General features: G+C 52.8%; 7 protein-coding genes across 7 annotated transcripts; 2 read left to right on the top strand and 5 right to left on the bottom strand.

The window, feature by feature from the left end:
- Nucleotides 1-73: 73 nt before the first annotated feature.
- Nucleotides 74-1,352, bottom strand: N7539_003927 (uncharacterized protein; the record flags this gene model as incomplete). The annotated part of the gene is made up of 2 exons (XM_056933529.1): nt 74-1,076; nt 1,180-1,352. The coding sequence occupies 2 exons, from the start codon at nt 1,350-1,352 to the stop codon at nt 74-76; spliced, it is 1,176 nt and encodes a 391-aa protein (XP_056791070.1).
- A 386-nt stretch (nt 1,353-1,738) lies between these two features.
- Nucleotides 1,739-5,428, top strand: N7539_003926 (DEAD/DEAH box helicase; the record flags this gene model as incomplete). Its single annotated transcript, XM_056933528.1, has 1 exon — nt 1,739-5,428. One exon carries the CDS (start codon nt 1,739-1,741, stop codon nt 5,426-5,428), a length of 3,690 nt encoding a protein of 1,229 aa, XP_056791069.1.
- A 465-nt stretch (nt 5,429-5,893) lies between these two features.
- On the bottom strand, nt 5,894-7,007 carry N7539_003925 (uncharacterized protein; the record flags this gene model as incomplete). The annotated part of the gene is made up of 2 exons (XM_056933527.1): nt 5,894-6,732; nt 6,845-7,007. The coding sequence occupies 2 exons, from the start codon at nt 7,005-7,007 to the stop codon at nt 5,894-5,896; spliced, it is 1,002 nt and encodes a 333-aa protein (XP_056791068.1).
- A 1,537-nt stretch (nt 7,008-8,544) lies between these two features.
- Nucleotides 8,545-10,637, bottom strand: N7539_003924 (putative GTP binding protein (GTPBP1); the record flags this gene model as incomplete). The annotated part of the gene is made up of 3 exons (XM_056933526.1): nt 8,545-8,894; nt 8,990-10,520; nt 10,584-10,637. 3 exons carry the CDS (start codon nt 10,635-10,637, stop codon nt 8,545-8,547), a joined length of 1,935 nt encoding a protein of 644 aa, XP_056791067.1.
- Nucleotides 10,638-11,524: 887 nt separating this feature from the next.
- On the bottom strand, nt 11,525-12,116 carry N7539_003923 (U4/U6-U5 snRNP complex subunit LSM3; the record flags this gene model as incomplete). The annotated part of the gene is made up of 4 exons (XM_056933525.1): nt 11,525-11,559; nt 11,681-11,717; nt 11,797-11,889; nt 11,994-12,116. The coding sequence occupies 4 exons, from the start codon at nt 12,114-12,116 to the stop codon at nt 11,525-11,527; spliced, it is 288 nt and encodes a 95-aa protein (XP_056791066.1).
- Nucleotides 12,117-14,110: 1,994 nt separating this feature from the next.
- On the top strand, nt 14,111-16,447 carry N7539_003922 (uncharacterized protein; the record flags this gene model as incomplete). Its single annotated transcript, XM_056933524.1, has 1 exon — nt 14,111-16,447. One exon carries the CDS (start codon nt 14,111-14,113, stop codon nt 16,445-16,447), a length of 2,337 nt encoding a protein of 778 aa, XP_056791065.1.
- A 470-nt stretch (nt 16,448-16,917) lies between these two features.
- N7539_003921 (PIG-L family deacetylase) lies at nt 16,918-17,948 on the bottom strand (the record flags this gene model as incomplete). The annotated part of the gene is made up of 2 exons (XM_056933523.1): nt 16,918-17,588; nt 17,711-17,948. 2 exons carry the CDS (start codon nt 17,946-17,948, stop codon nt 16,918-16,920), a joined length of 909 nt encoding a protein of 302 aa, XP_056791064.1.
- Between the last annotated feature and the right edge of the window lie 4,407 nt (nt 17,949-22,355).

Raw genomic sequence — 22,355 nt, 5'->3', positions numbered from 1 at the left:
GGGAACATCTGCTTATAGGAAGCGTGTCCCCCACGATTTGTATTATACATTGTTGCACTAGCACTTTTTGGACTCATCCAATGTTCTTTCGACGGAAAGCCATATAAGCCTTCCATGGTAGCCTCCAATCACCACTGAGTAGTTCTGGACGGAAAACATCGAAATCGTACTGCTGCAGCCGCTCCAGCCATAGGCGAGTAGCTACCGCAGGCATGAACACACCAAATGCCCGATTCACTTCATCCAGGGGCGACTCGTTGCCTCGAGACTCCCCCATCGCAGTAGTTTGATACTCATGGCCCTCCTCGCCTTCATGCTCAAAGTCATGTCCGACGTCTTTGCCAGCGCGGAGATTGCTCAGCATCTGGTCCACGGTGATCAAGTGGTCACTTGCACGTGTGGCCACAGCGAAGACTGCATCACGCAGACCCTCTGCGTCCGCGCCTCGTCGGAGAACCTCCTCTTCCTTAACGCCGTTCTGCGCCATAATGTCCAAAGGAAGCATGACCGCGCCTTGCTTGACACCGCCATTCATTCCCGGTGGTCCACTGGGGGACTGGGGAGACGGAGGCGGGAAAGCGACTAGAGGCAATCCTCGCAACACGGCGGCAATGCCCACAGCCTTGCCAATGTGCGACGCGACATGATCCGCGGTCACTGATGTCATCGGCAGTGCGCCCAACGTAAGGTACATGAGGGTAGAATAGGTATTCTCGGCATAAGATTCCAGAGCCGCAATGTTGGGGTATGGATCGTTCGTGAGCGTTTGCTCACGAGCATTGATCAGGCGAGTCAGCCAGCCTCTGGTGATTTTCGCACGGCCTTGGGTGCGCTCGTGAAGATCGGAGATGGCGGAGGCCAGTAGGATCGCCACTGGTTCCTTGGGGGGAGAGCCAGCAAGGGTTTTGGTGACCGCATCACGCCAGAACTGAAGTCGCATGAGGCCAATCGTCGGTGAAGATGTGGTCTCTGGGATCATGGATAGAGATACGTTCAAGGCACGAAGTGCGATGTAGAACGACCGGGCATGCTGGGGAATGAAGGTGCTGAGAGTGTAAGATGGTCGGTCATATTTGCTAAGTCAAAGATATCATAGTTAGTATCATTGCTCAAAAGAAAGCAATCTTGACCCTCTCCTAGCCTGCACCTAAGCAGTTACTCTGGGCAAAATTCACGTACGAAAGCAGTGAGACACAGTATCGATGCGCTCCTTGCACCTCCTCAGGTGTAGGAGTGGCGCCCACTGGAGCAGTTCGACTCAACCCTCTTGAATGGGACCTCTGATTCTGACGTGAAAACCAGCATGACCTGGTCGCCCGGCACGGCCTGGCGATGTTACGGAAGAATGGCATGGAAGATGGTTGAAAAGATGAAGATGAGCTTGTCCGAGCTCCGCTCCGCATCCAATCCACACCGTTGTATTGGGCCCGCTCAGCGACGTGACAGATGGGAGTAAATTTAGCTAAATTTTGGAGATATTTCCCGCTTGGACAGAGACTGCCCAAGCTACTTAGCCAGGAGAAATAGCATGAGTGTATCTTGATCAGATTCCTACCTCACGTGTGACTGATCAACCGTGAAAATCCTGGTTGTCGCCCGAGCCCGCCATTCAGTGTGCACTTTGACCTTTTTGGGAATCTGACGTCGATCGCGCCCGTTTCGCGTTCCTCGGCGCGTCCCCAAACCTTTTCTTTTCGGGCTCCTCGCCACAACGATCAAGGCCGCGTTCACGACGACAATGAGCGACGATCTGGAGCACAGGCCCGCGAAGAGACAGCGATTCTTTGCGGACAGCCCGGGGAGTCAGTCCACAACTGCCAATTCGAATGCCGAGGCTCATGCGCAATCGTTCTCGAAGCAAAGCGGTAGCGAGACAGAGCACAACGACCAAGCAACACTGCTCTCAACCCCTTCGAAGCTTTCTTCGGAGAATTCTGGACTCACGAGTCCGATAACGGCTTTGTCGACATCGTGCGTGTCGAGAGAAACTCCTTCCAACGACCTCCATGTGGAGCCTTCATCGCACAATGCACCTCCGCGGCCTGTTGCGGATGAACCAGATAAACAAGAGCAACCCAGTTATTATGATGGCTTCGATACTGAGCTGTTCGCAAGTATAATCGGACAAAAACTACCTGCGGATTCACTACTGAAGATCAAGGCGGCTTCGTCCAATAATCTTGAGCAAGCAGTCAACATTTTTTTCGATGGATCGTGGAGGAAACCAGTCAATAACAACAAAGACCGAAGAAGCGCGGCGACGCAACCGCCTCTCCAAGCGACACTCAATTTGCCGAATTCAGAAGAGAACCGGCATGTCCAGTCATCCCCCAACGGCACTACAGGCCCAACGGATCATCCGTCTGTGCTGCCCCGACAGCCCGCCAATAGATATGTGGGTGCATTTGGTGTTGGGGGTTGGGCGACACGGAGTGGGTTGGCCCTGCTCAAGCATGGGGACGTGGTCAATATTGAGCGTGCTCGATCTCAACCAGTGGCCAAGCGCGGTCGCAATGGCAAGCTCTTTACGAATAACAAAGGGGATGTCCTCACAAGATTCACAAACGCGGCTGGGCAGGAAATTGGCCGGCTGCCACACGAGACGGCAGAATGGGTGTCAACACTGATCGATCAGCAAGTATGCCAGTTCGAGGGAGTGTGTGTGTTCATTCCAGACAGGGTTCGAATCAACGACACTATCTATCTCCAGTTGAAATGTTTTATGCGCCGGGAAGCATTCCAGCGAGGAGCCTTCATGGGCAGTTTGGACGACAACCGATCCATGGGCCTATTTGAAGAGAAGGAAAGCACCGAAGAGAAAAATTTGCGTCTTAGACAGGTGGCTCTCGTGAAGCTGTTTCATGAAATCAATCTGCAACCCACATCGACGAACCCCACGACGGAAAAGCACAAGCGCGACGGCCTACTTCGCGCCGCTGAGATGGCAGATCAATACGATGGAGCTAAGAAAGATAAGTCGAAGGCCGGTAAGGACCCGAATGACTCGTCTTCTGAGGAAGACACCGCGGAGCTGGAAGAAGACCAGCTCGATACACTGTATCGTAAGGCACAGTCCTTCGACTTCAACATGCCAGAGGCAGAGCCCGGGCCAAATTTCAAATTGGATCTTCGAAAATATCAGAAGCAGGCCTTGCACTGGATGCTTTCCAAGGAAAAAGACAAGAGGGGCGCCCGCGAAAAATCCATGCATCCATTATGGGAAGAATACAGTTGGCCTACCAAAGACGTGGATGATCAGGTTCTGCCGTCGGTGCAGGGCATCGACCACTTCTACGTGAATCCCTACTCAGGTGATCTCAGTGTAGATTTCCCTGCTCAAGAGCAGCATTGTCTCGGAGGTGTGCTTGCCGACGAGATGGGCCTCGGAAAGACCATCGAAATGCTGAGTCTTATCCATTCCCACAAGTCCGAGCCTCCATCTGGGTCCGTGGAGACTATGAGTTCTGTCAACGACCTGGCAAGAGTTCCGCTGACTACGTCCGGAGTGGTTTCTGCATCATACACTACGTTAGTCGTCGCGCCAACTTCGCTCCTGGCACAGTGGGAAAGCGAGGCATTAAAAGCTTCCGAGCCTGGCACGATGAGAGTCCTTTTATACTACGGAGCGGACAAGGCTGTGAACCTGCGTGAGCTTTGCTGTGAGGCCAATTATGCCAATGCACCTCATGTGATTGTGACCAGCTATGGAGTTGTATTGTCCGAATTCCGCCAATTTGCATCACAGTCAGCCTTCACCTCCGCCTCGCATGGAGGCCTCTTCTCTGTTGAATTCTTCCGTGTCATCCTCGACGAGGCCCATATGATCAAGAATCGTCGGTCAAAATCTGCAAGAGCTTGCTACGAAGTTCAAGCTGTCCATCGGTGGGTCCTGACGGGCACGCCTATCGTCAATCGTCTCGAGGATCTTTTCAGTCTGGTACGCTTCTTGAAGGTGGAGCCTTGGAGCAATTACTCTTTCTGGAAGACGTTCATTACTGTTCCATTTGAGAACAAAGAGTATGTGCGTGCACTGAATGTTGTGCAAAGCGTACTGGAACCTCTTGTGCTTCGGCGAACAAAAACGATGAAGACTCCAGAGGGCGAGCCGCTCGTACCTCTGCCGAAGCGCACTGTCAACGTTGAAGAGGTGGAGCTTTCAGAGCAAGAACGAGAGATCTACGACTGCATCTATACGCGAGCTAAGAGAGCCTACAACGATAATGTCGAGGCCGGTACCCTACTCAAATCGTACACCACTATTTTCGCCCAAATTTTGCGCCTCCGCCAGACATGCTGCCACCCGATTTTGACTCGCAACAAGGAGATTGTCGCCGATGAAGAGTTCGCTGCGGCAGCCCTTGATGCCACCAACAACCTCACAGACGACATGGATCTCCAAGAGTTGATCAACCGCTTCACGGCATCGACAGAGAACGCAGAGGCCGAGGACAGATCTGTAGTGTTCACTGCGCACGCTCTTCGACAGATTCAAACCGAGTCGAGTGGTGAATGTCCGATTTGTTGTGAGGAGCCCATGATCGACCCTGCAGTAACCGCATGCTGGCATAGCGCCTGCAAGAAATGTCTCTCGGACTATGTACGTCACCACACGAACAAAGGGGAAAAGGCTCGCTGCTTTTCTTGTCGCGCAGATGTGGATGCCCGCGATATATTTGAAGTTGTCAAGCATCCCGTCTCACACCCAGTAACGCCAATGGAAGACGGCTCAGGTAACAGCACGCCTCTCTCGAGCTCGCAGCCCACTCCTCGAATCTCTCTCCGCCGAATCAATCCTCTCTCGCCGTCAGCACATACATCTGCAAAGATTCACGCGCTGATCAACCACCTGTCTCGTGTACCGCCGAACACAAAATCCGTCGTCTTCTCCCAATTTACGTCTTTCCTGGATCTCATCGGCCCCCAATTGGCTAAAGTGGGTATCTCCCACCTCCGCCTCGATGGCTCCATGCCGCAAAAGGCGCGTGCCGCCGTCCTTGACCAATTCACAAAGACGGACGACTACGCCGACGACATTCTCGACACAGAGGATGAAACGTCAGGATGCACCCGCTCCTCGAATCCCAAGTCGACCAGACCAGAGCCCAGCCCGCGTGTGCTGCTCATCTCGCTCCGCGCAGGTGGTGTCGGCCTGAACTTGACCGTTGCCAGCAACGTGTTCGTCATGGATCCCTGGTGGAGCTTCGCCATCGAGGCCCAAGCCATTGATCGTGTTCATCGCATGGGTCAATTGCGCGATGTGTCTGTGACGCGGTTTATTGTAAAGGATTCGATCGAGGGTCGGATGCTTCGTGTGCAGGAACGCAAGATGAACATTGCTGGCTCACTCGGCCTGCGCGTTGGGGGCGATGAAGGTGATGATGATAAGAAGAAGGAGCGCGTCGAGGAGTTGAAATTGTTGTTTGAGTAATCAGAGACATTTTGGCTTTGCGTATGCAATGCATACGGGGAGTTGGTACTATGGGCCCCGAACGCGGGTCGACCAGGCATGTACATGAACATCTTAAGCATACGGAGTACCCGTTGAAAAGAATGATTGAAATTGATACCCATTCAGGTCCTAGAAGCCGTTCCTTAGTTGCTATTTACATGTATCAATCACTCTCGGTTGACGTGATTTCCTGGTGGCTAGGTTGATGTACAGGTATAGAGGTATAGTAGGCTCTTTCACCTCATAGAAGTATATCATTAAGAACAACATAGTAGCGGTAGCGGTACACATGGGGATATATAAATCTCAATCGCGCAGAAGAAACAAGGTCAACTATACTCTCAGGTCCATGGAACACATCCTCAGTATCCGCCAGTTGTCATACAACACACAAGACTCAACCAAGAGCTACGTGCATCATTACTCAAGCGTCTCGGCAGTACTCTAATGGCTCGAAGAGTGAGGGTGTGCAACCTTGTGCAGCTTCTCCTTGATCTTGTGCAATGGACCTTGCTTGCCATGGTCGGAGGAGGGGTCGTGCTTCATTTTGTCAGCGCTGTCATTAGCATTCTGCGCCGCCTTGTCATCAGTGCCGAGTTTGTTCTGTGTAGCCGAGGTACTCTCGGCCTCCTTTACAAAGTTCTCCTCCGAGACTGGTGCCGGGCCCTGCGGACCCTTCAGAGCTTCCTCACTGACATCTTGGTGCCCAATGGTGTTTGTAGGCTTGCTGCTTTCGCCTTGACCTTCACTGGTGGCCCCGGCGCTCTCCGACACACGTTGTTCAGTCTTTTCGGTCTTGGTAGGCTCGACGGTATCGCCAGGGATGGTCTCGCCACGAGGGCCCTGGCTCGAACTTGACGGGACCGATGTCAAAGGGGCACGTTCAACAGGAGCCGCCGGGGACGCATCGGACGTGGTCTTCTTTGACTCTGAGCCGAGCGCGGGGTCTTTGGCTGAGTTCTCGGAGATCGATGTCATGGGGGCTCCATCGACCGGAACCGGGGAGAACTCGGACGAGCTCGTGGCCGGTTTTTCAGAGGCTGGGTTTGAGCTGGTGGTAGCTGGGCCCACGGCGGCACCATCGACAGGTACTGGTGATAGCGCCGTGGAGCCCTTCTGCAATGGCGCAGCCAAGCCCGTGCTAGGAGTAGTCGTGGTTGGATCCACGGTTTCGGGCTTGGACCGCATAGCTAGGTCTTTGCGAAGAGGATCTGACTGTGCGCCATCCAGGCGGGGCTCTTGCGAGGCAGTATTCACATCGAAGATTGGAGCGTCAGGTTGCTCTGTACAAGTTCGACGTGAATCATTAGCCTTCCACCTATCTACAGATCTCGAGGAGCTTTATCTTCCAAGAATCATGAGGCTAGATCGTGGAGCGGATATGCTGAGACTTACCATCGCGATTACCAGCATCGTATGGGTCACTTGCGCTTCCTGTGCCCTGTACTCCGGAGACAGGCTCCTCGCCGTGGGCGGTCGTCTGCTGCTCGGTTGAGTTGTTTTCGGTGCCCCAAATGGCAGCGGAGGCTGCCTCCACAACCTTGTTCACTGTTTCCATTACAGCGGAATAGAGTTCCAAAGGCGGAACACGAATATATATAGAGATCTTGTTTCGGAGAATGTGAAAGATAGAGTTGCGAGCTGGAACTCGAAGAGGTTCAAAATGCAGGAATGAAAGAGGCAGGTTAAGCTAGATGGAGTAGGGTTCGACGAGCTTGACCGATACAACGTGTCTTGCGAGAGCTTTAAAAGTCTAATGAGGAGGGAGTCGAGGAGACGCCTTGAATGATATCAGGGCGAACGATCAAATGTTGGGCAGATAGAAGGTGAATAGTATGTCATCAATGGTCGAGAGAAAGATAGATTATAGATTAACTGGCGTCGGCCACCTGCACAATGCGGCAATGGAGCAGGGGACAGTGAGTCGTACAAAGTTCGGGAGGCGTCTCTTTGGGACTGGGAGCTGCGAGCCACCTCGAGGACTACGTCAGCGGACGTTGCAAGGTATCACCACCCGTCATCAGCCCGCATGCCCAATTCGTGCACAGAGGCCCAGTCTGGTTCTCCGATGATTTCATGATTGGATGGGTGGTGCTTCAAAAAGAGAGTCGCTCAGAGCCGGAGGTGCGTTCGCGCGTCGGCGAAGAGAAGAGACCAGGATGTCATCATCTGACGTCACCATCACGTGGGGCTCCGGAGTCGTGACTCAGGAGTCAGGAGTCCACTGGCAGGACAGCTCTCTGCCTTAGCTCCAGTCGTCTGTCTGACTCTGCGGTGATCATAACATGCAGCATGCATGGGGGTCAGACTGCAATTCTGAGCATTATGGACTTCAATCACGGACACTGATGAGTAAAATCGCATCTTGTTTTTCGTTCTAGACTTCCACTAGTGCTTTTGCAAGATGATATACGTACTGTAGGCCCGCTTTTGCGCACTGGGGTCTTGAGTGTGCCAGTGTGGTGTCTGTAGTGAGCTCAGAGCTGTTCTCTGACCCATGGGAAAGGCCTGTAAAGGGTCAAAGCTTAAATCGATTACCTTGTCTCGTGGGTTAGAATAATCGAGACAAGGATACGGCCATTCAAGCCACCATTCTACGACAACTTACCAGTTGCGGCAATAATGCACATGGAGATTGCGCCACGTGCAATGAGCGTCGACCTTGACTGTATCCAATGGATTTCGGTAGCTTCCGCATAGGAAGTGGCAAGTGCTTGGTAAAACGTTAACCTTATGCGTCTGATTCTACTCACTTGCGGTTTGAAATGCTGGACAGCGTACACTATTGCTTCACTCTTGAACAGGTCCCATGCCCATGTGCTACATGTGCTACAGCGTGACCTTGTCTCATTACCTGGACCACGAGCCAAGTTGAATTGTAAACGGTAGTCTAGGACACGTATTCAAGGCATCAAATTGTACCAGGATTCAAAAACTTGGAAAGGCATCATCCTGTTTTGAGAGTACCAACCCGGCATGGCCATTATTGACTACCGTACCCTGTATTTCAATTGCAACTGCGTGATGGACTTGGCGATAGCTCGATTTCATTCAAAGGGGGGGGGGGGGGGGGGGGGAGTATCCCAGCAATAATGTTACTTTGTCGTGTCCTGGACAGGGCTCTCCGGCTTCACTTGCTCCTTCTCCTTCCCACCAGCTTCGTGGTCCGGTTTGGCTGCGTTTGGATTCAGAGGATGCGCAGGATCGTAACCGATGCTTTTCACTACACCGAGACCCTTGGTCTTGCCCTCGCGGAAAAGGACCCGATCGCCCGGCGCCAGGAACTCGGGTCGTTGTATGAAGCGGAACGCGACAAGAGACCGGTCGCCCGTACGAATGAACGGGCGGTCGATATCTATTACTGCGCAAGTTTGGCTCACAGCCCCGACGTGCAGCATGGCTTGATACTTGGGCTTGATTGTGGTCGCGTGGGACAGTATCAAGACTGCATTACGTTGAAAACATCAGTCAGGGATCCTACATTGCACATAAAGGGACAGACAAAGAGGCGTTCGACGACATCGAGTGAGCTGTACATACCTTCAGCCACGAATTCGCGGTATACCTTGGGAGGAGTATCCATCTTCTTCAGCACGACCATGCCCTTGCGGACTTCCTTGCGGCGCACACGCTTCAATGCGAAGGATCCTGACTGACCGGCAAAGCAGGCGTTCACCTGTATTCGTTTCCGCTCGATACTTTTGATCGTCGTCGTCGTGAATTGGCCAAGAGAATCCGGCCCTACAACGACAGAGTCACCGGCGTGAATGACTCCGGACTTGACTACGCCGGACACGACGGTGCCGACGTGGGGCACCGAGAACGTGTCGTTAATTAGGAACTCAAACGGACCATCCTGGTTGTAATGGCCTCGGTGAGGAAGAATGTTCAAAAAGGTGCGGACAAGGTCCAGATTCTCGCCAGTCACATTGGACACCTGGAAGATGGGACAGATTCTCTGACTGACGAACTGCGTCGCCGTATTGATAGTTTCTTCCATGTCTTTGACAAATATAGGAATCTTGCGCGCCCCGGGCGACTTGAGAATCTTGCCCAGCTGGGACAAGGTCTCCTGCAAGATCTGGGGAGGACAAATGTCGATTTTGGTCACAATGACCATGACAGGGACGTTGAGAGCCAGAGCAATGCCCAAGTGCTCTCGGCTCATACCGATCAGGCCGTTGTTAGCAGCGACCATCAGGAGACAGTAGTTTGGGCTGCTGCTCAGCATGCCAAACACAGTTGTCCGCAGGTAGCGCTCGTGGCCTGCAAGGTCAGAGAAAGAAATCACTTTCGCAGAGCGTTTCCCAATCTCTTCCCACGAGAGCTTCCTGCCCTGGGTGTTCCCTACGATCTCACCATGACTGTCGAAGCCCATGATTTCCATGCCGACGGAGCTAGTTCGCCCACTCTCAATCTCGTGCTTATGTCGGAAAAGATTGAGTCGTGCACGGCCACGACCATCGTCGAGACTGCCTTTGACCAGCACACCTAGCATGGTGCTCTTTCCAGCATCAACATTGCCCACGACTGCGACACGCAATTCTGCAATCTCTTCCATGTTCGCGGCGACCTGTCGTACCAAAACCTTCCCCCAGGCGTCTTTAACGCGTTCGTTCTTCACTGGCGACTCCTCCGGACCTCCGACATTGTACGTGAGAAGGATGCGGCAGTGAGCGGGAATAGTTTCGGCTGCCTCGCGCAGTCGTTGCAGCGCGGTTACCCACTGTGTCAGGTCAAAGCCCATGGAATCACCACCGTCCTCGAGTCCCAAATCCAGTATTGTCTCCCCATGACCTTCGTCGATTCGTGTTTGTATCGTCGCAGCGAGCTCTTGTAGGCTATCCTCGGTGGCCGCATCGCCTGTGCCCAGCAGTAGGTCCTTCAACTTGACGGCGCGGGGCGCGTCCGAAAGACCCAGCTGGTCGAGGATCTCCAGCTCGGCATGATCCTCCAGGTCGCGGGAGACACTCCCGGTTTCATATCCGCTATCACTGGGAGGTTTTGGTGCCGGGACAGCGGAGCGCTGCGCTTGCTGTTTCTCGGCGTACTCGGCGAACTCGCTGAGGGCCTATTGTCATGTGAGTGAGGCGGCGCACTTTCAACAATGCGACATGGCCAAAAGACAACGTACGATCTCGCCCCTCTTTCTCTCCTCGGCGTTGGATTTTGGTTTAAGCTGTGGCATGTCTATTCGTGATTTGGACACGGTCGATGGAGGACAAAAAATAGAGGATAAACTGGTTCACTCCTTTGTCGACTGTTGAACAAGGACGGGTTTCTGGGGTACTGTTGTAGTATGTAATGACGTTGCGGGTAGTTCCGGTGGATCTCGATCTCCCTCTTGCTTTCGGATGGTTCAGTGTACTAAAGAATCGAACGCGGGCTAGACGGATATTCGAGGAATCATTGCTTGATCGCTTCGCGTTTGAGAAAAATCGGGGACGGGGGAAGCACGTTTATTTATTGATTCATGTCCTGAGCATCAGAAAGTCAAAGGTCGTTTGCTACCTGGTAGAGAGACAGATGATGCAAGAGAGTCGAGTCGCAGGGCGAGGAGCGAGGCCTCGTAGCTTTATCGATAAAGGTGGACTGACTCCATCCGTTGCGGGAGCCCACCTGCACTTTGAGTCATCGACAGGCCGAACGCCAAAAAGGTAAGCTTGACCACAACGAGTCGCCGCTGGTTCTGGAAACATCACAACTCTTTGCGGAATCTTCCGTCAAAGCTGGGAATTGGCTTGGCACTTTGGGATTTAGTCTTCAGCATGTGGCAATTTCACTAAAGATCTGAGTCACACTATCTCTACATGGAAGTGGACAGTGCCTTGGTAGCACGAGCATTGCGGCTCTGCCAGGGACCACGACGACTAGACCACCGTACCTACATATAGGTACTCGCTACAGAGGAAGGTGGTGGATCGAAATTGGTACACCAAAAAGTCATGGTCTCATATCTGTATATTGACGAATTGATTCATGGATGCAGTCGTCTTTCCATTTCACTTGGAAAGCGAGCACTCAGCAATGGCCAACCTTTCCCAATGATACAATACAATGTACCGAGGGCTCCTCTTAGGCCTGAGGGGAAATCAAAACGACGGAATCGCCTGGTTATTGACCATACTTGATTAGCATTCTCCATGGGAAAAAAAAATAAACCATCCGAAAGAAAGCAAATACGGAAAAGATTGCCACGAAACGGGATCGCCGTATTCAGACTCGACTCACCTCGCACGAACAGCATCTCTTCTTGTTTCTTGATTGTCTGAAGACACCGCAAGATCACATCATCAGTGATCTCTCCTTCCTTCGCATCCCAATCGATCCCACCAATGTGACCTTACCCGCGTGATTTCTTGTTCATTTTCATCCTCTTCCACCACATAGATGGTCTCTTCCACATCCCCTAATACGAGGTTGCAATGGCTATCGTATGCCTGGCACAAAATCGGGGGTCAGTCAAGCGTCAAGGTATGAACGACCATAGTCCCAATAATAGAAGGAAGGAGGGGCAAAGTGGTGCCAACGCGTCAAAGCTCACATGAAGACGGCCCTTGAGCTCGCGGTCTCCGCGGAGCTTGACAAACACAATCTCATCTAGTGAGAGACGAACAAGATCAAGAGGCTCCGAGACGGATGCACCAGCATCATCGTTGTCGGCCATGATTGGGGGGTGGAGAAAGTGAATCAGGGCGATAATTGACCGTGTCGCATCTCCCAGTTCCATCTCCGGGAGATCAGAATCGGCGAGCTCAGCGCGTTACCTTATTGGGACTAGCGTGGACCATCGGCCCTGGTGTCTGTCGGGGCAGAATCCGGGCGGAGACTGGCGGAATGGCTGACTGAGCACACGACGTCTGGGCGGTCGCCGCGGGAGATGCGCAGGTCGTTCCAGCCCCAGGCCTTCCTTCAGCTGCTCGCTCACGCAGGTATTTTGTCGATTCGGTTTGTGAGACGATTTCAACTACACACCGCGACCATGTCTTTGTGGAGATTCATTAACGCTGTATCTCTCACGGAACGGATTGCGCATACTACTAGAAGCTAGTGGGCACTGGGCACTGGGTAGTGGTACTCAGGTAGTTACTGACTGGTAGTTCACTACCTAGTTAACTACGAACCCGGTCTTGAGATTGTCCATTTTTTGTGCCCGTGGCGGTATTATGCCAGAAATATAGTAGGTGCCATTAGAGTCATCGTGAACACGTGCCAGCCAAAGTATGCTTCAATTCAAAAGATATCATTGTCACAACTTCGAACTTTCTGATCTGTCATTTACTACCTAGTCTAGCGAAGTGACTCGGTCCTGCACATCGACCTTTCCCCTAGAGTCCCCCAGTTTTTCAAAGCCCGTAGACAGACCCCAGTCGGAATTGCTCTGTCCATCTCGGCAGTCAACAGGAAGCGAGGGCAGAAGCACTATGGCCTTGAGGCGACATTCGAAGTCGAGAAAACGGCTCTGAGACTGAGAGGTCCCTGATAGACAGCTCTGCGTCTGGACTGAACCAGACCTCTGATCTCTGACGATGAGGTCCCCCCTCGCTCTCCACCGGCACCACCTGTTGTTCTGTCTCCCATGTCGAATCAATCGATTGATCCACGATCAGTATGGAAGTAGCGCAAAGCCATGGTTGATCCTCCAAAGACTGTCCACAGAAACACGGCTCGACCGGTCACTATCTCTCGCGATCAGCACTCTTGTCTCACTGTTGATGGAAGCAATGTCACACATCGCATGATAGCGTTGACCCAACACGAGTAGTAGCTCGTATGCACTTTGATTCTGGTACCTATCCCTATACTAACATGGTACTCCTAGCTTGCCTATTTCAGTAGTACTACAGTACATCACTCATTATGGTTGATGCGGCTCCACTTTTCGCCCCTCTCCACAACGGCTCCTCCCACCCTCAACCGTGTCACGTTGCACGGAGATGACATGACGGGGGCCCCGGCAGAAGGTACCACACTAGTACTTCAGTGTAGACTCCCGTATGGGGGACAAAAAAAGCCTCGGAGGACGTCTGAATGCTGGATTGTTTTCTATGAGTATGGTGTAGCGGTAGACTACTACCGTTAGCCCATGAAGTTGCCCCCAGAAAAGGCTAGTTGGCCGGTGGCCTGCAGCTGCAGATGCAAGCTGCCCTCGGTCATTGTCATTGAAGCGGTCGATGCGTCGTCGATGACCGGGGGTCTCCCTTGTACGGTCCAGTCGGTCCGTGTGATTAGTCCTCTGCTCAGAGAGTGCGCTTTGGCAGACAAAGGAAGGCACCCCCTCTCGCACAGACAGTGACTTCCTGCAGAGGTACCCTTGTCCCTGCACGAGCGTGATGACCCCCTCCCCCTCAGGCACTGAACACGCAGTAACATCGAGTACCCCCAGCCCATGTCTCTGTGTCTCTGTGTCTTCATATACTTGTGACCGTCGTATCCTCCGCAAGTCTGCTACCAATTGAGAGAGTAAGGTTCTACTACCTTCCCAGAAGAGGCGCTTGGCCAGACGTACTGGAGAGTCACCATGCACCATACCCCCTCTCTCCTCTTCCACCGACCCCCGACTCAATTTTCATCTTCATCACTTCATCATCTTTCCTTCTCTCTGCTTTCTCTACGTGCCGTATTTTTCATTCCATCGCTGCCTACCTGGCACACGTCCTCATGAGGGGACCCATTTATGCTGGCGAGAGATGGTCCTCTCCTTGGCTCCACCTCCGCCAAAGTGGATCGTCCATTCCCCGTGTCCACAACGGTCAACACACCACGCGACATCAGCTTCATCAGAATGCGACGGGTCAAGGACGTCCAGTGCCAGTCCCAGGTCCTTCAATCTCCCATTCTCTCTTCATCCCATCCAAGCTGGGCAAGCATCAATGGCGGCTCAGAAGACACGTTGCTCGTCCGTACCATTCTGGAAACAACCGTCTCCATGCGAGCGTCGTGTCTGCCTACGAAGCCAACCGGGCGACTCCCTCAGGGCAGGTGCACCGATCACCATCAGCAGACACTTTCGAAGAATGGGAGTCTCCCCAGCAGGAGCAGGAGTACGCAACCCGATTCTATCATACCCTCCAAAATGGACAACCAGACCAAGTCATGAAGGCGATGACTGATCCACGGTCGGCGGGGCTGGTCGGCACGTTACCCCAGACCGTCTTCCTGGCGGCGCTCCACCTCCTCTCCCCGGCCCATTTTGTGGATCCCGTCCGCCATCTCCACCACCCCTTACACACCTGGGCCGTGCTGGTCCACGGACTGAAGCGAATCGAGGAGGTCTTTGACACTTTTGTTCAGAATCTCTTCACCGTGATCGGATACCGCACCACATATGGCGGTCAAAGACTGGGCTTGGCCGAATTCACCCACATTCTGGACTGTGCGCGGGCCATGGGCAATGGCAACTTGGCCGACCAGGTCTGGGCAACGATGAAAGAGACGCAAGTGGTGCCCAACGCCCTGTGCTACACCCACTATATGGAAGCGAAGATCTGGGATCACTGCTACACGGGAGCGGAGGCCTATCGATTGCGTGTACAACCCAAGGCGTATCGAAAGCGGCGTACTCGGGAGCCGAAGATCGGGTGGCAGGGATTTGGCACCGCGCAACGAAGCGTGCGAAAGCTCGTTCTTCGTCTGTTTGGTGAGATGCAGGCAGAAGGTCATGCAGGCGACGAGCGAACATATATCAATCTGTTGCTAGCGGCGGCACGCGTCGGCCATTCTCGGGCCATGGTACACATTCTGAAGGAGGTGTGGAACGTGGACGTGGAAGCGCTCAAGCAGGAGCCAGATGATGCCAAACTGCCACCCGTCACCAACTATGACTCCTGGTCGGCTCTCTATCCGACGGAGAACCTTCTCTTCGCCGTTGCGCATGCCTTTGGGGTTAACAACGACATTGCCGGAGCGGTTCGAACCGTCCAATTCCTTTCCTCTTCCTACAAGATGCCCATTCCTGCCAAGGTCTGGCACGAGGTGTTCGAACGAGCCTATGTGCAATCTCGGGAGCGATGGTCCGCGACGGAGACGACACGGAGTGAAAGAGACACGGAATGGGCCAACACGGTCGGTCGAGTCTCGGTGGATATTGTGCAGTCCGTGTTTGTGGCAATGACCTCTGAGCCGTACAACGTGAAGCCCACCATGCAAGAGTGGCGCTTCATGGTCAATACAGCCATCGGTACCGGCTCTTTGGAGGATTGCAAAAGATACATCAACGGGGCCTACGATCTCTTGGAGGAGACCCGGAATAGACAGACGGAAGCACGCAAAGTCGTGTTGAGATGTCTCAATCCGGCACTCCAAGCGGCACGCCAGCAAATGCGACAAGGCGCGCCCCAACCCAGCCCCGAGCTTTTTGAGTCTCCGATACTCGCGGAAGCGATTCGCACCTACGACCTCATCCGTCTCGAGGCCTGGCAACAACTCTACCTGCTGCAACGCATGCTCTATGTCGTCGTTCGGACGCCCGGCTGGAAAGACATTTCAGAGAAGCAGTGGCTGCTTCAAGAACGGCCACGCATGCTCGAAGAATGGGTGGATTTCCTACCTAGCAAGATTCAACTATTGTATAACAGCAACACCGGTCACATTGACATGATGGGTCCCAAGGGCTTTGGCAGTCGTTCCTATAAAGTGGACTCCCGAGAAGTGCCAGTTCGCCGACACACTGGCGGCAAGGACCTGTTCGACCCGGGCACGTGGCCGGCGTGGACTGAAAAGTCCAAGTGGGAGGATCTTGCAAAGCGATATCCGTTCTTGGATCGTACCGCGGCGCCATTGGACCGCCTCTTCACGTTCCAGGTTCCGCAGTCGGAAGAGCTGTATCACACTCTGTCTAAGATGCGAGATACTTGGACGGAATATCCGGAAGATCATGCATTGTCTACGAAGAACAACCCCCACGGTGGATTCTTCGGGCGCTTGGCGGCATTGGATATGCTCAAGACTGAAAAGGGCAACAGCGTCTTTCTGCTGGATGGGAAGTCTTGGATTTAGAGATGTGGAACCTGGAAGATGAGAGTATGTCTGTGCGGGATTTTAAAGCCCAGCTTTTTTTTTTGGCTTGATGTACATCTGATACCCCTTGAGCATGAGTATGAATTCCTTCAGCTGGATCCAGCCCAGCTGGCCCTAGCCCCGATGTCTTGCAATATTACGTATAAATGTGTCTAGTGTTTCTAAGACGCTCGGTGTTCTACTCGTAAACTAGATTGTTTTGATCAGTATGTCACCATCTGCTGGTACTTTGGACTAAGAGGGTCTTGAAATCGCAACCTTCCCATGGTTTGCATGTCTTCACCCCTCGATTGCATGATTATGATTATGTACAAATGGACGGTTGAAGGAGCGTGCTGCACACTCCCCGGGCTCCATACAAGAACTCCAGATATAGCAATGCCCAGTTGGGTCAGACCGTGGGCAGAAGTCTGAAAGTACTGCCCGTACTCAAAACGGGACAAAGCTCTTCAAACCTTTTCCCGCTTCAAATCATTCACAGTCATATACCTCCCGATCGTAATCCACCCCCACCGGAACCAAACCATCTGACTCTGATGGCCCCTCACCATGGCCGACTGCGCCGTGAGCCAATCCCCCACCGAACTGACAAACATCAACCGCCTCGGCGTCCCAGCAGCCCTTGCCTTCCTCGCATCGCGTTTACTGAACAAGGTCCCCAGAAGCCCAGTCACCATCGAATACGGTGCGTCCAACACCCCGATGTACTTGCGCAGCATGGAGGTCGAGGTCAGCGTGTACAAGGTCACGGGGCAGTCGAAGCCCTCCTTGTCCGTCATCATGGTCTTGAGGAACCGGACGGCGCCGTGATACAGAGAGCGGTGGTTCGGGTGGTTGCTGACGCCGTGTTGGTCGAAGGTGAGCAGGATGTCGATGGTGGCGGTGGGTGCCTTGTGCACGTTCTTCTTGGTGGTCCCGTTGAGGGTGGCGGCGACATCCGGGGAGAAGGCCGAGGCCAAGAGGGAGGTGATGTGCTCGGCCGCCCACGTGGTGCTCATACTGTCGGGGAAACGGGCTGGGTCGTCGAGGACGAAGACGTCGGAGCGATCGCGGACTCCGAGGAGGAGAGCGGATTTTTCGAGTTCTTTGCGGCGGGTTTCGCCTAGTCCGTCTGCATCGCCTGGACAGAGAGAAAGACAAAGGGGTGGGTGTGAGTGAGGAATTCCGATGAGGATGAGGATGATGATGATGATGATGGTATGATGGAAGGTTTGTGTGCTCTGGAGATCAAAAAGGACATACCGGTGCTGAGACACAGGATTTTCAAGTGATTTCCCAGCTCTGGCTTGGTGAGCGCCAACACCGTGGGTGAGAAGAACATGGCCTCATCGTCCGGGTGCGCGATGAGCAGACAAATGCGCTTGTTGCGAAGACGGGGGAATGAGCTCGTAAACGGGGACGAGGTCGACGAGATGGTCCAGAAGAGAAAGACCGCGGCCACGGCGATCGCCACCGAGGTCCAATTGAATGAGGACGACATATTGGAAAGAGACGTGATCTGATGGACCGGCAGGTTCTCCAACGGCGGTGATATGCTGTAGCAGGTGTGGAGGGTGTTGTATACTCCGCCGCAACTATTTACAGATCCTTCCCCCACCCTCCCACCAGATCTCAGATCTACTCGATTGAGCTGGTCTAATATCTGGGGGTCTTGGCAGATGGTGGAGCGATGGTCTGGGCTCACAACAATGATGAGGCCTTCAGGCGGAGGTGGTACGGAAGTGTGAGGGAGTAGTAGAATCGGTTTATCATTCCACTTGGACGTTAAATCTGGGAGAGAGATCCGCGGGGTGTGAGGCTCGGGGAGAGAAACGATGTTTATTCACGGGTCTCCACACAAAGGACCTTTGTTGTTCCTTGAGTCTATTCTGAGCGAGCGCACAGGTACATAGAGAGCTTCGACTCGGGTATGACCATGGCAGAACGAACACGGTGGCCAGACGCTCAGATATCGCCATTCGCCAACAGTCGGAATAGGGGAGACGCCCGGCTGGAGTGGCTTCTTTGGGATTCGGGAGCGGATGATCCCCCGTGATGAAAGGTCACATGATCCTTAGTTTATCCGCTTCATGCAGACGGTCCCCAGACGTGTTTGGGGGACGGACATGGACCTGTTCGAGGGAACCGAGGCTTGAAGCAGAGAAAAAAAGAAGATGGTGGACCTGAACACAGCATTGACAGCCGCGAGGGAATGCAGTGCTGCACAGAGACCAGAATGCCACGGTTGCAACTTGCACCACCCCAGACTCCAGCGGATCAAGTCATCCGACGGGAGTCTCGAGTCTTATCTCTGCCGTTCCTGTGCCACCTTCCGTTCGCAAGCACGATTGGTGCGGGGCGATCCCGTGATCAAGATCTCGACTCGCTCAATCAGCCAATTCTCGAGCGTCGATCTGCGACCCTGAAAAGATTTCCCCTGCAAGGCAAGGGCGTCGAATTGATAACCTTGAATACTCTTATTTCAAGTACAGACGAGTGACGGGGCCTCAGTGGTAGGTGAACCCAGGCGATAGCACGAGCGCGTCGTCATGGACTGTGCGAGACTCAAACACTACTCAACCTTGCTGCGTACGGAAATTTTGCCTCTCCGAGACCGGACCGCCCAGTGACTGTACTGACTCCTGAGTCTACTGACAAGTAGTAAGACTAAGTAGTAAGTAGTAAGTACGGAGAACTCACTGACTCAGTAGGGTCAGTCCTCTGACTACTGTCTCAGTTGCCACATAACGACTGTCTGGATTGTCTCCAGTCACTAGCAGAAGTGGCACATCGAAGGATACTTTTGAGTCAACGTGAAAGATTTCTGGTGGAGTGTAACGTCCATCCTTGGGTGATGCTTTATCGCGCAGGCCATCAAATAGATCATTTACACAATCCATCGATAGCCTGACGTGTACTGTGATGGCACCGCCACCGTTCTTGCCCACGCTTAGAAGAGAACAGAAGGTATCGTACGGGATCATGCCATCTGGTCGCTCCTATATGAGATCCAGATGAGACAAGACCCAGGTCAACTGAAGGGCATGACACCCCTCCTGGACAACTGTCGAGTACACTATCACTGGGACACATCACCTCCAGTAATATTCTTCAAGTCGAGACCCCTCTCGTCCCGACGCCAGGCTGCCAGCTGGCGAATTGAGTATAGCAGTGTCACCCCCAAGACATCGGGCGTCGATCCACGTTGCAAAAGTGGAAGTTTCTAGATAGGTGGAGCCATCCGGGGCGGCACACCGAGATTTCATCGGCCCGGTGCCCGACTGAAAAAGTTGACGGAAATCTCCTAACTTCTCCAAGCAACCGGGTTTTCGATCGGGGAGGCAGATGGGTGTTTCCCGACGGAGAAGGAAGCAGTGCGGGATTCCGCAGTCGTGCTCTTGCACGCATAACGCATATTTGTGGCGCCTTCTGTTTAAGGTCTTGCGTACGCTGTAGTCTGTAGTCTGTGCATCAATTCGGGTAGGGCGGTGGCCGCTCAGGTCTGGTCTGATTTACAGGAGATACTCCATAGTCCATACTCTATAGTCATCCTCATAGTACTGGGACTGGAGCGCGACGATGCTCTCTCCACTGCGACTCACCGGTGGTCCCGGTGCGCGACCGCTACTTTGAAGTGTGACACATGGAATGAAGAGAGCGTGTGTGGAGGATCAACTCTTGGGATGGACGGATAAAGCATTGTGGTGAACATTGGCTGCATAGGCCAGTGGCCGTGAGGAGGACTGGCGATGTTGTTGATGTTTCCTACTTTTCTTAAAAGTTACTACCTAAGGTACCAGGTAGGTAGTAAGGTACTAAGGTACTAGTTAACTACTAGTTAACTACTAGTTACTAGTCAGGTATTAGGTAACAAGCCGTAGTCAACGTGACTTGGGATTAGCTATCCATATTTCGATAGCCACGTTGAATGAACTAATCGTACAAGTCAGATCAGACCATGTTGTAGGACTAGGTATAGTGGAACTGGAATCTAGCGATAATGATGCTGTATATCCCATGGACCGACTCTGTTCAGCGCTTCAAAAGATCCGTGGAATATTGAGTGTCCCGAAGCAGCACTCCTCTTGTACCTGCCGGATTCGGCCCGTCGAGTGGATTATATAGTACCCATTATTAACCTCGTAACCGCGCATACTCCCGCCTCGGCCTTCCACTCCTCTGGTCGCGGCCGCCAGTGGCGTGCCGCGAACCTGGCATCGCGATGATCTGGGACCGAAGATTTTCCATAGTGTGACCGTGTAGTGGTGTTTCATTCAGCCCCGCGGACCGAAAGATTTATATTGGACCCGACGCGCTACCATTTTGGAGGAACACCATCTCCACTGAACGGGAGAATAATGAAAATGCCAGAGTAGAGACGTACTCTACTAGACTATGGCACAGTTACACAGCTGCAGAACATGAGAGACCAGAGAGTGTAATTGGAAAGTACCTTATGAAAGCCGGTAAACGGTTGATAGTTGATACTACTTGATACTTGATGGCCACATAATAAATGCTAGAGGGTGGCTGAGCTTGTGCAAGTGGGCCGCCTGGCTAGACTCGGGTCACGTCCACTGCACGAATACATGTATCAACATCAATAGCTCCGGCCACTTTTTGATCCTTACAGAGTCAAAAGAACCCAGGCTGGACTCTCAGCCTGGCCATACCACCTTGGAGGCGCTCAGGGACTTGTTTGCCGTGGATGGCCGAGAAAAATCTCTTCATGGCACGCTCTGTTGCTGAGCGGGTACCTGCGGGTCTCTGGGCTTGGGTGCGGCCGAGAACAATCGAATTTTGGGGTGGATTGCAAGACAATGGAAGCTCGTGAATTAGACTAGTCGATTTTTTTTTTCTAGGATTCTGAGTTTCAGACATGTATTTGCTGGCCGCCGGAAGATTGTTGGTCTTTGATGGGCGCAGGAATGGGACCGAGCTACCTTATGGTCGAGTGTAAGGTTTGATATACATCATGGTCCTCTTTCTAATACTAGGTAGGACGACTACGTACTGCATAAGTAGACATCAACATGACGCTATACCGTAGTTTGAAATTCCGATACACGTGAACGGGCAATTCGTACTATTGCATCAATGCACACTACCAGCCTAGTGCGTCCAAGTCAATGCCGTGATTCGAGTCTCAGGAGTCAATCCACGGAAGAGAGAGGTATGACTGGGAGAGACTCCTCTACTCAGGCAAATCCTGGTGAATGAATCTACTCGTGTGGATGATCTCAAGGATCGTGTCTGACTCTGCGCAAACCTTAGGATCGAGATTACACAGTATTGCCCCGAAGGGGAAGTTCGCCAGAGAGTTGCCGATGGTGGCCGTCCGCCCGATTGGCCAGCACATGGTCTGATCATGATTGTCCCCTGGCATGCACGTCATGTGAGCCCAGCACTGTAAAAAAGACAATTGCTGTAAGTTTTACTGTATATCGAAAGCTTTACTCTATTCATATATTCATATCTGAGACTTGACCGTAAGAATCACGTCCTTTTGTCCGGTATCCATGACTGGAGGTGGTCCATTGATCGTATGTAGTGAGACTCGTCCTAGTCCAAACTCCAAACATCCTGTCGATGGCACTGACACCTGGGTGGGAGGCCGATTGTGATTTGCCAGCCACGGCGGCATCAGCCTCCAAATTGAAAGGAAAATCATTTCCCGTATGATAGTACTGAGTAGTAAGTACACTCACAAAACACATGGCATATGATCCTGATACTGCTCTTTTCTTTCCCCCCTGTTTTGTTACCTGTTCGGGGATTCATCACCAATGCTTGGTCTTTGCAGCAGTGGCTTTCACCATGTCGTCCTGAACCGGAGTGCTCCACTTCCAAAGACGGGTGATCGATGGAGCAAAAGAGAATTGAAGAACGACTGGTTCTGATGGAGTCG

The sequence above is a fragment of the Penicillium diatomitis genome, assembly GCF_028827545.1.
Source record: "Penicillium diatomitis strain IBT 30728 chromosome Unknown utg000004l_segment0_segment0, whole genome shotgun sequence".
Classification (NCBI taxonomy): domain Eukaryota; kingdom Fungi; phylum Ascomycota; class Eurotiomycetes; order Eurotiales; family Aspergillaceae; genus Penicillium; species Penicillium diatomitis.
This window is presented reverse-complemented; position numbering and strand designations above follow the sequence as displayed.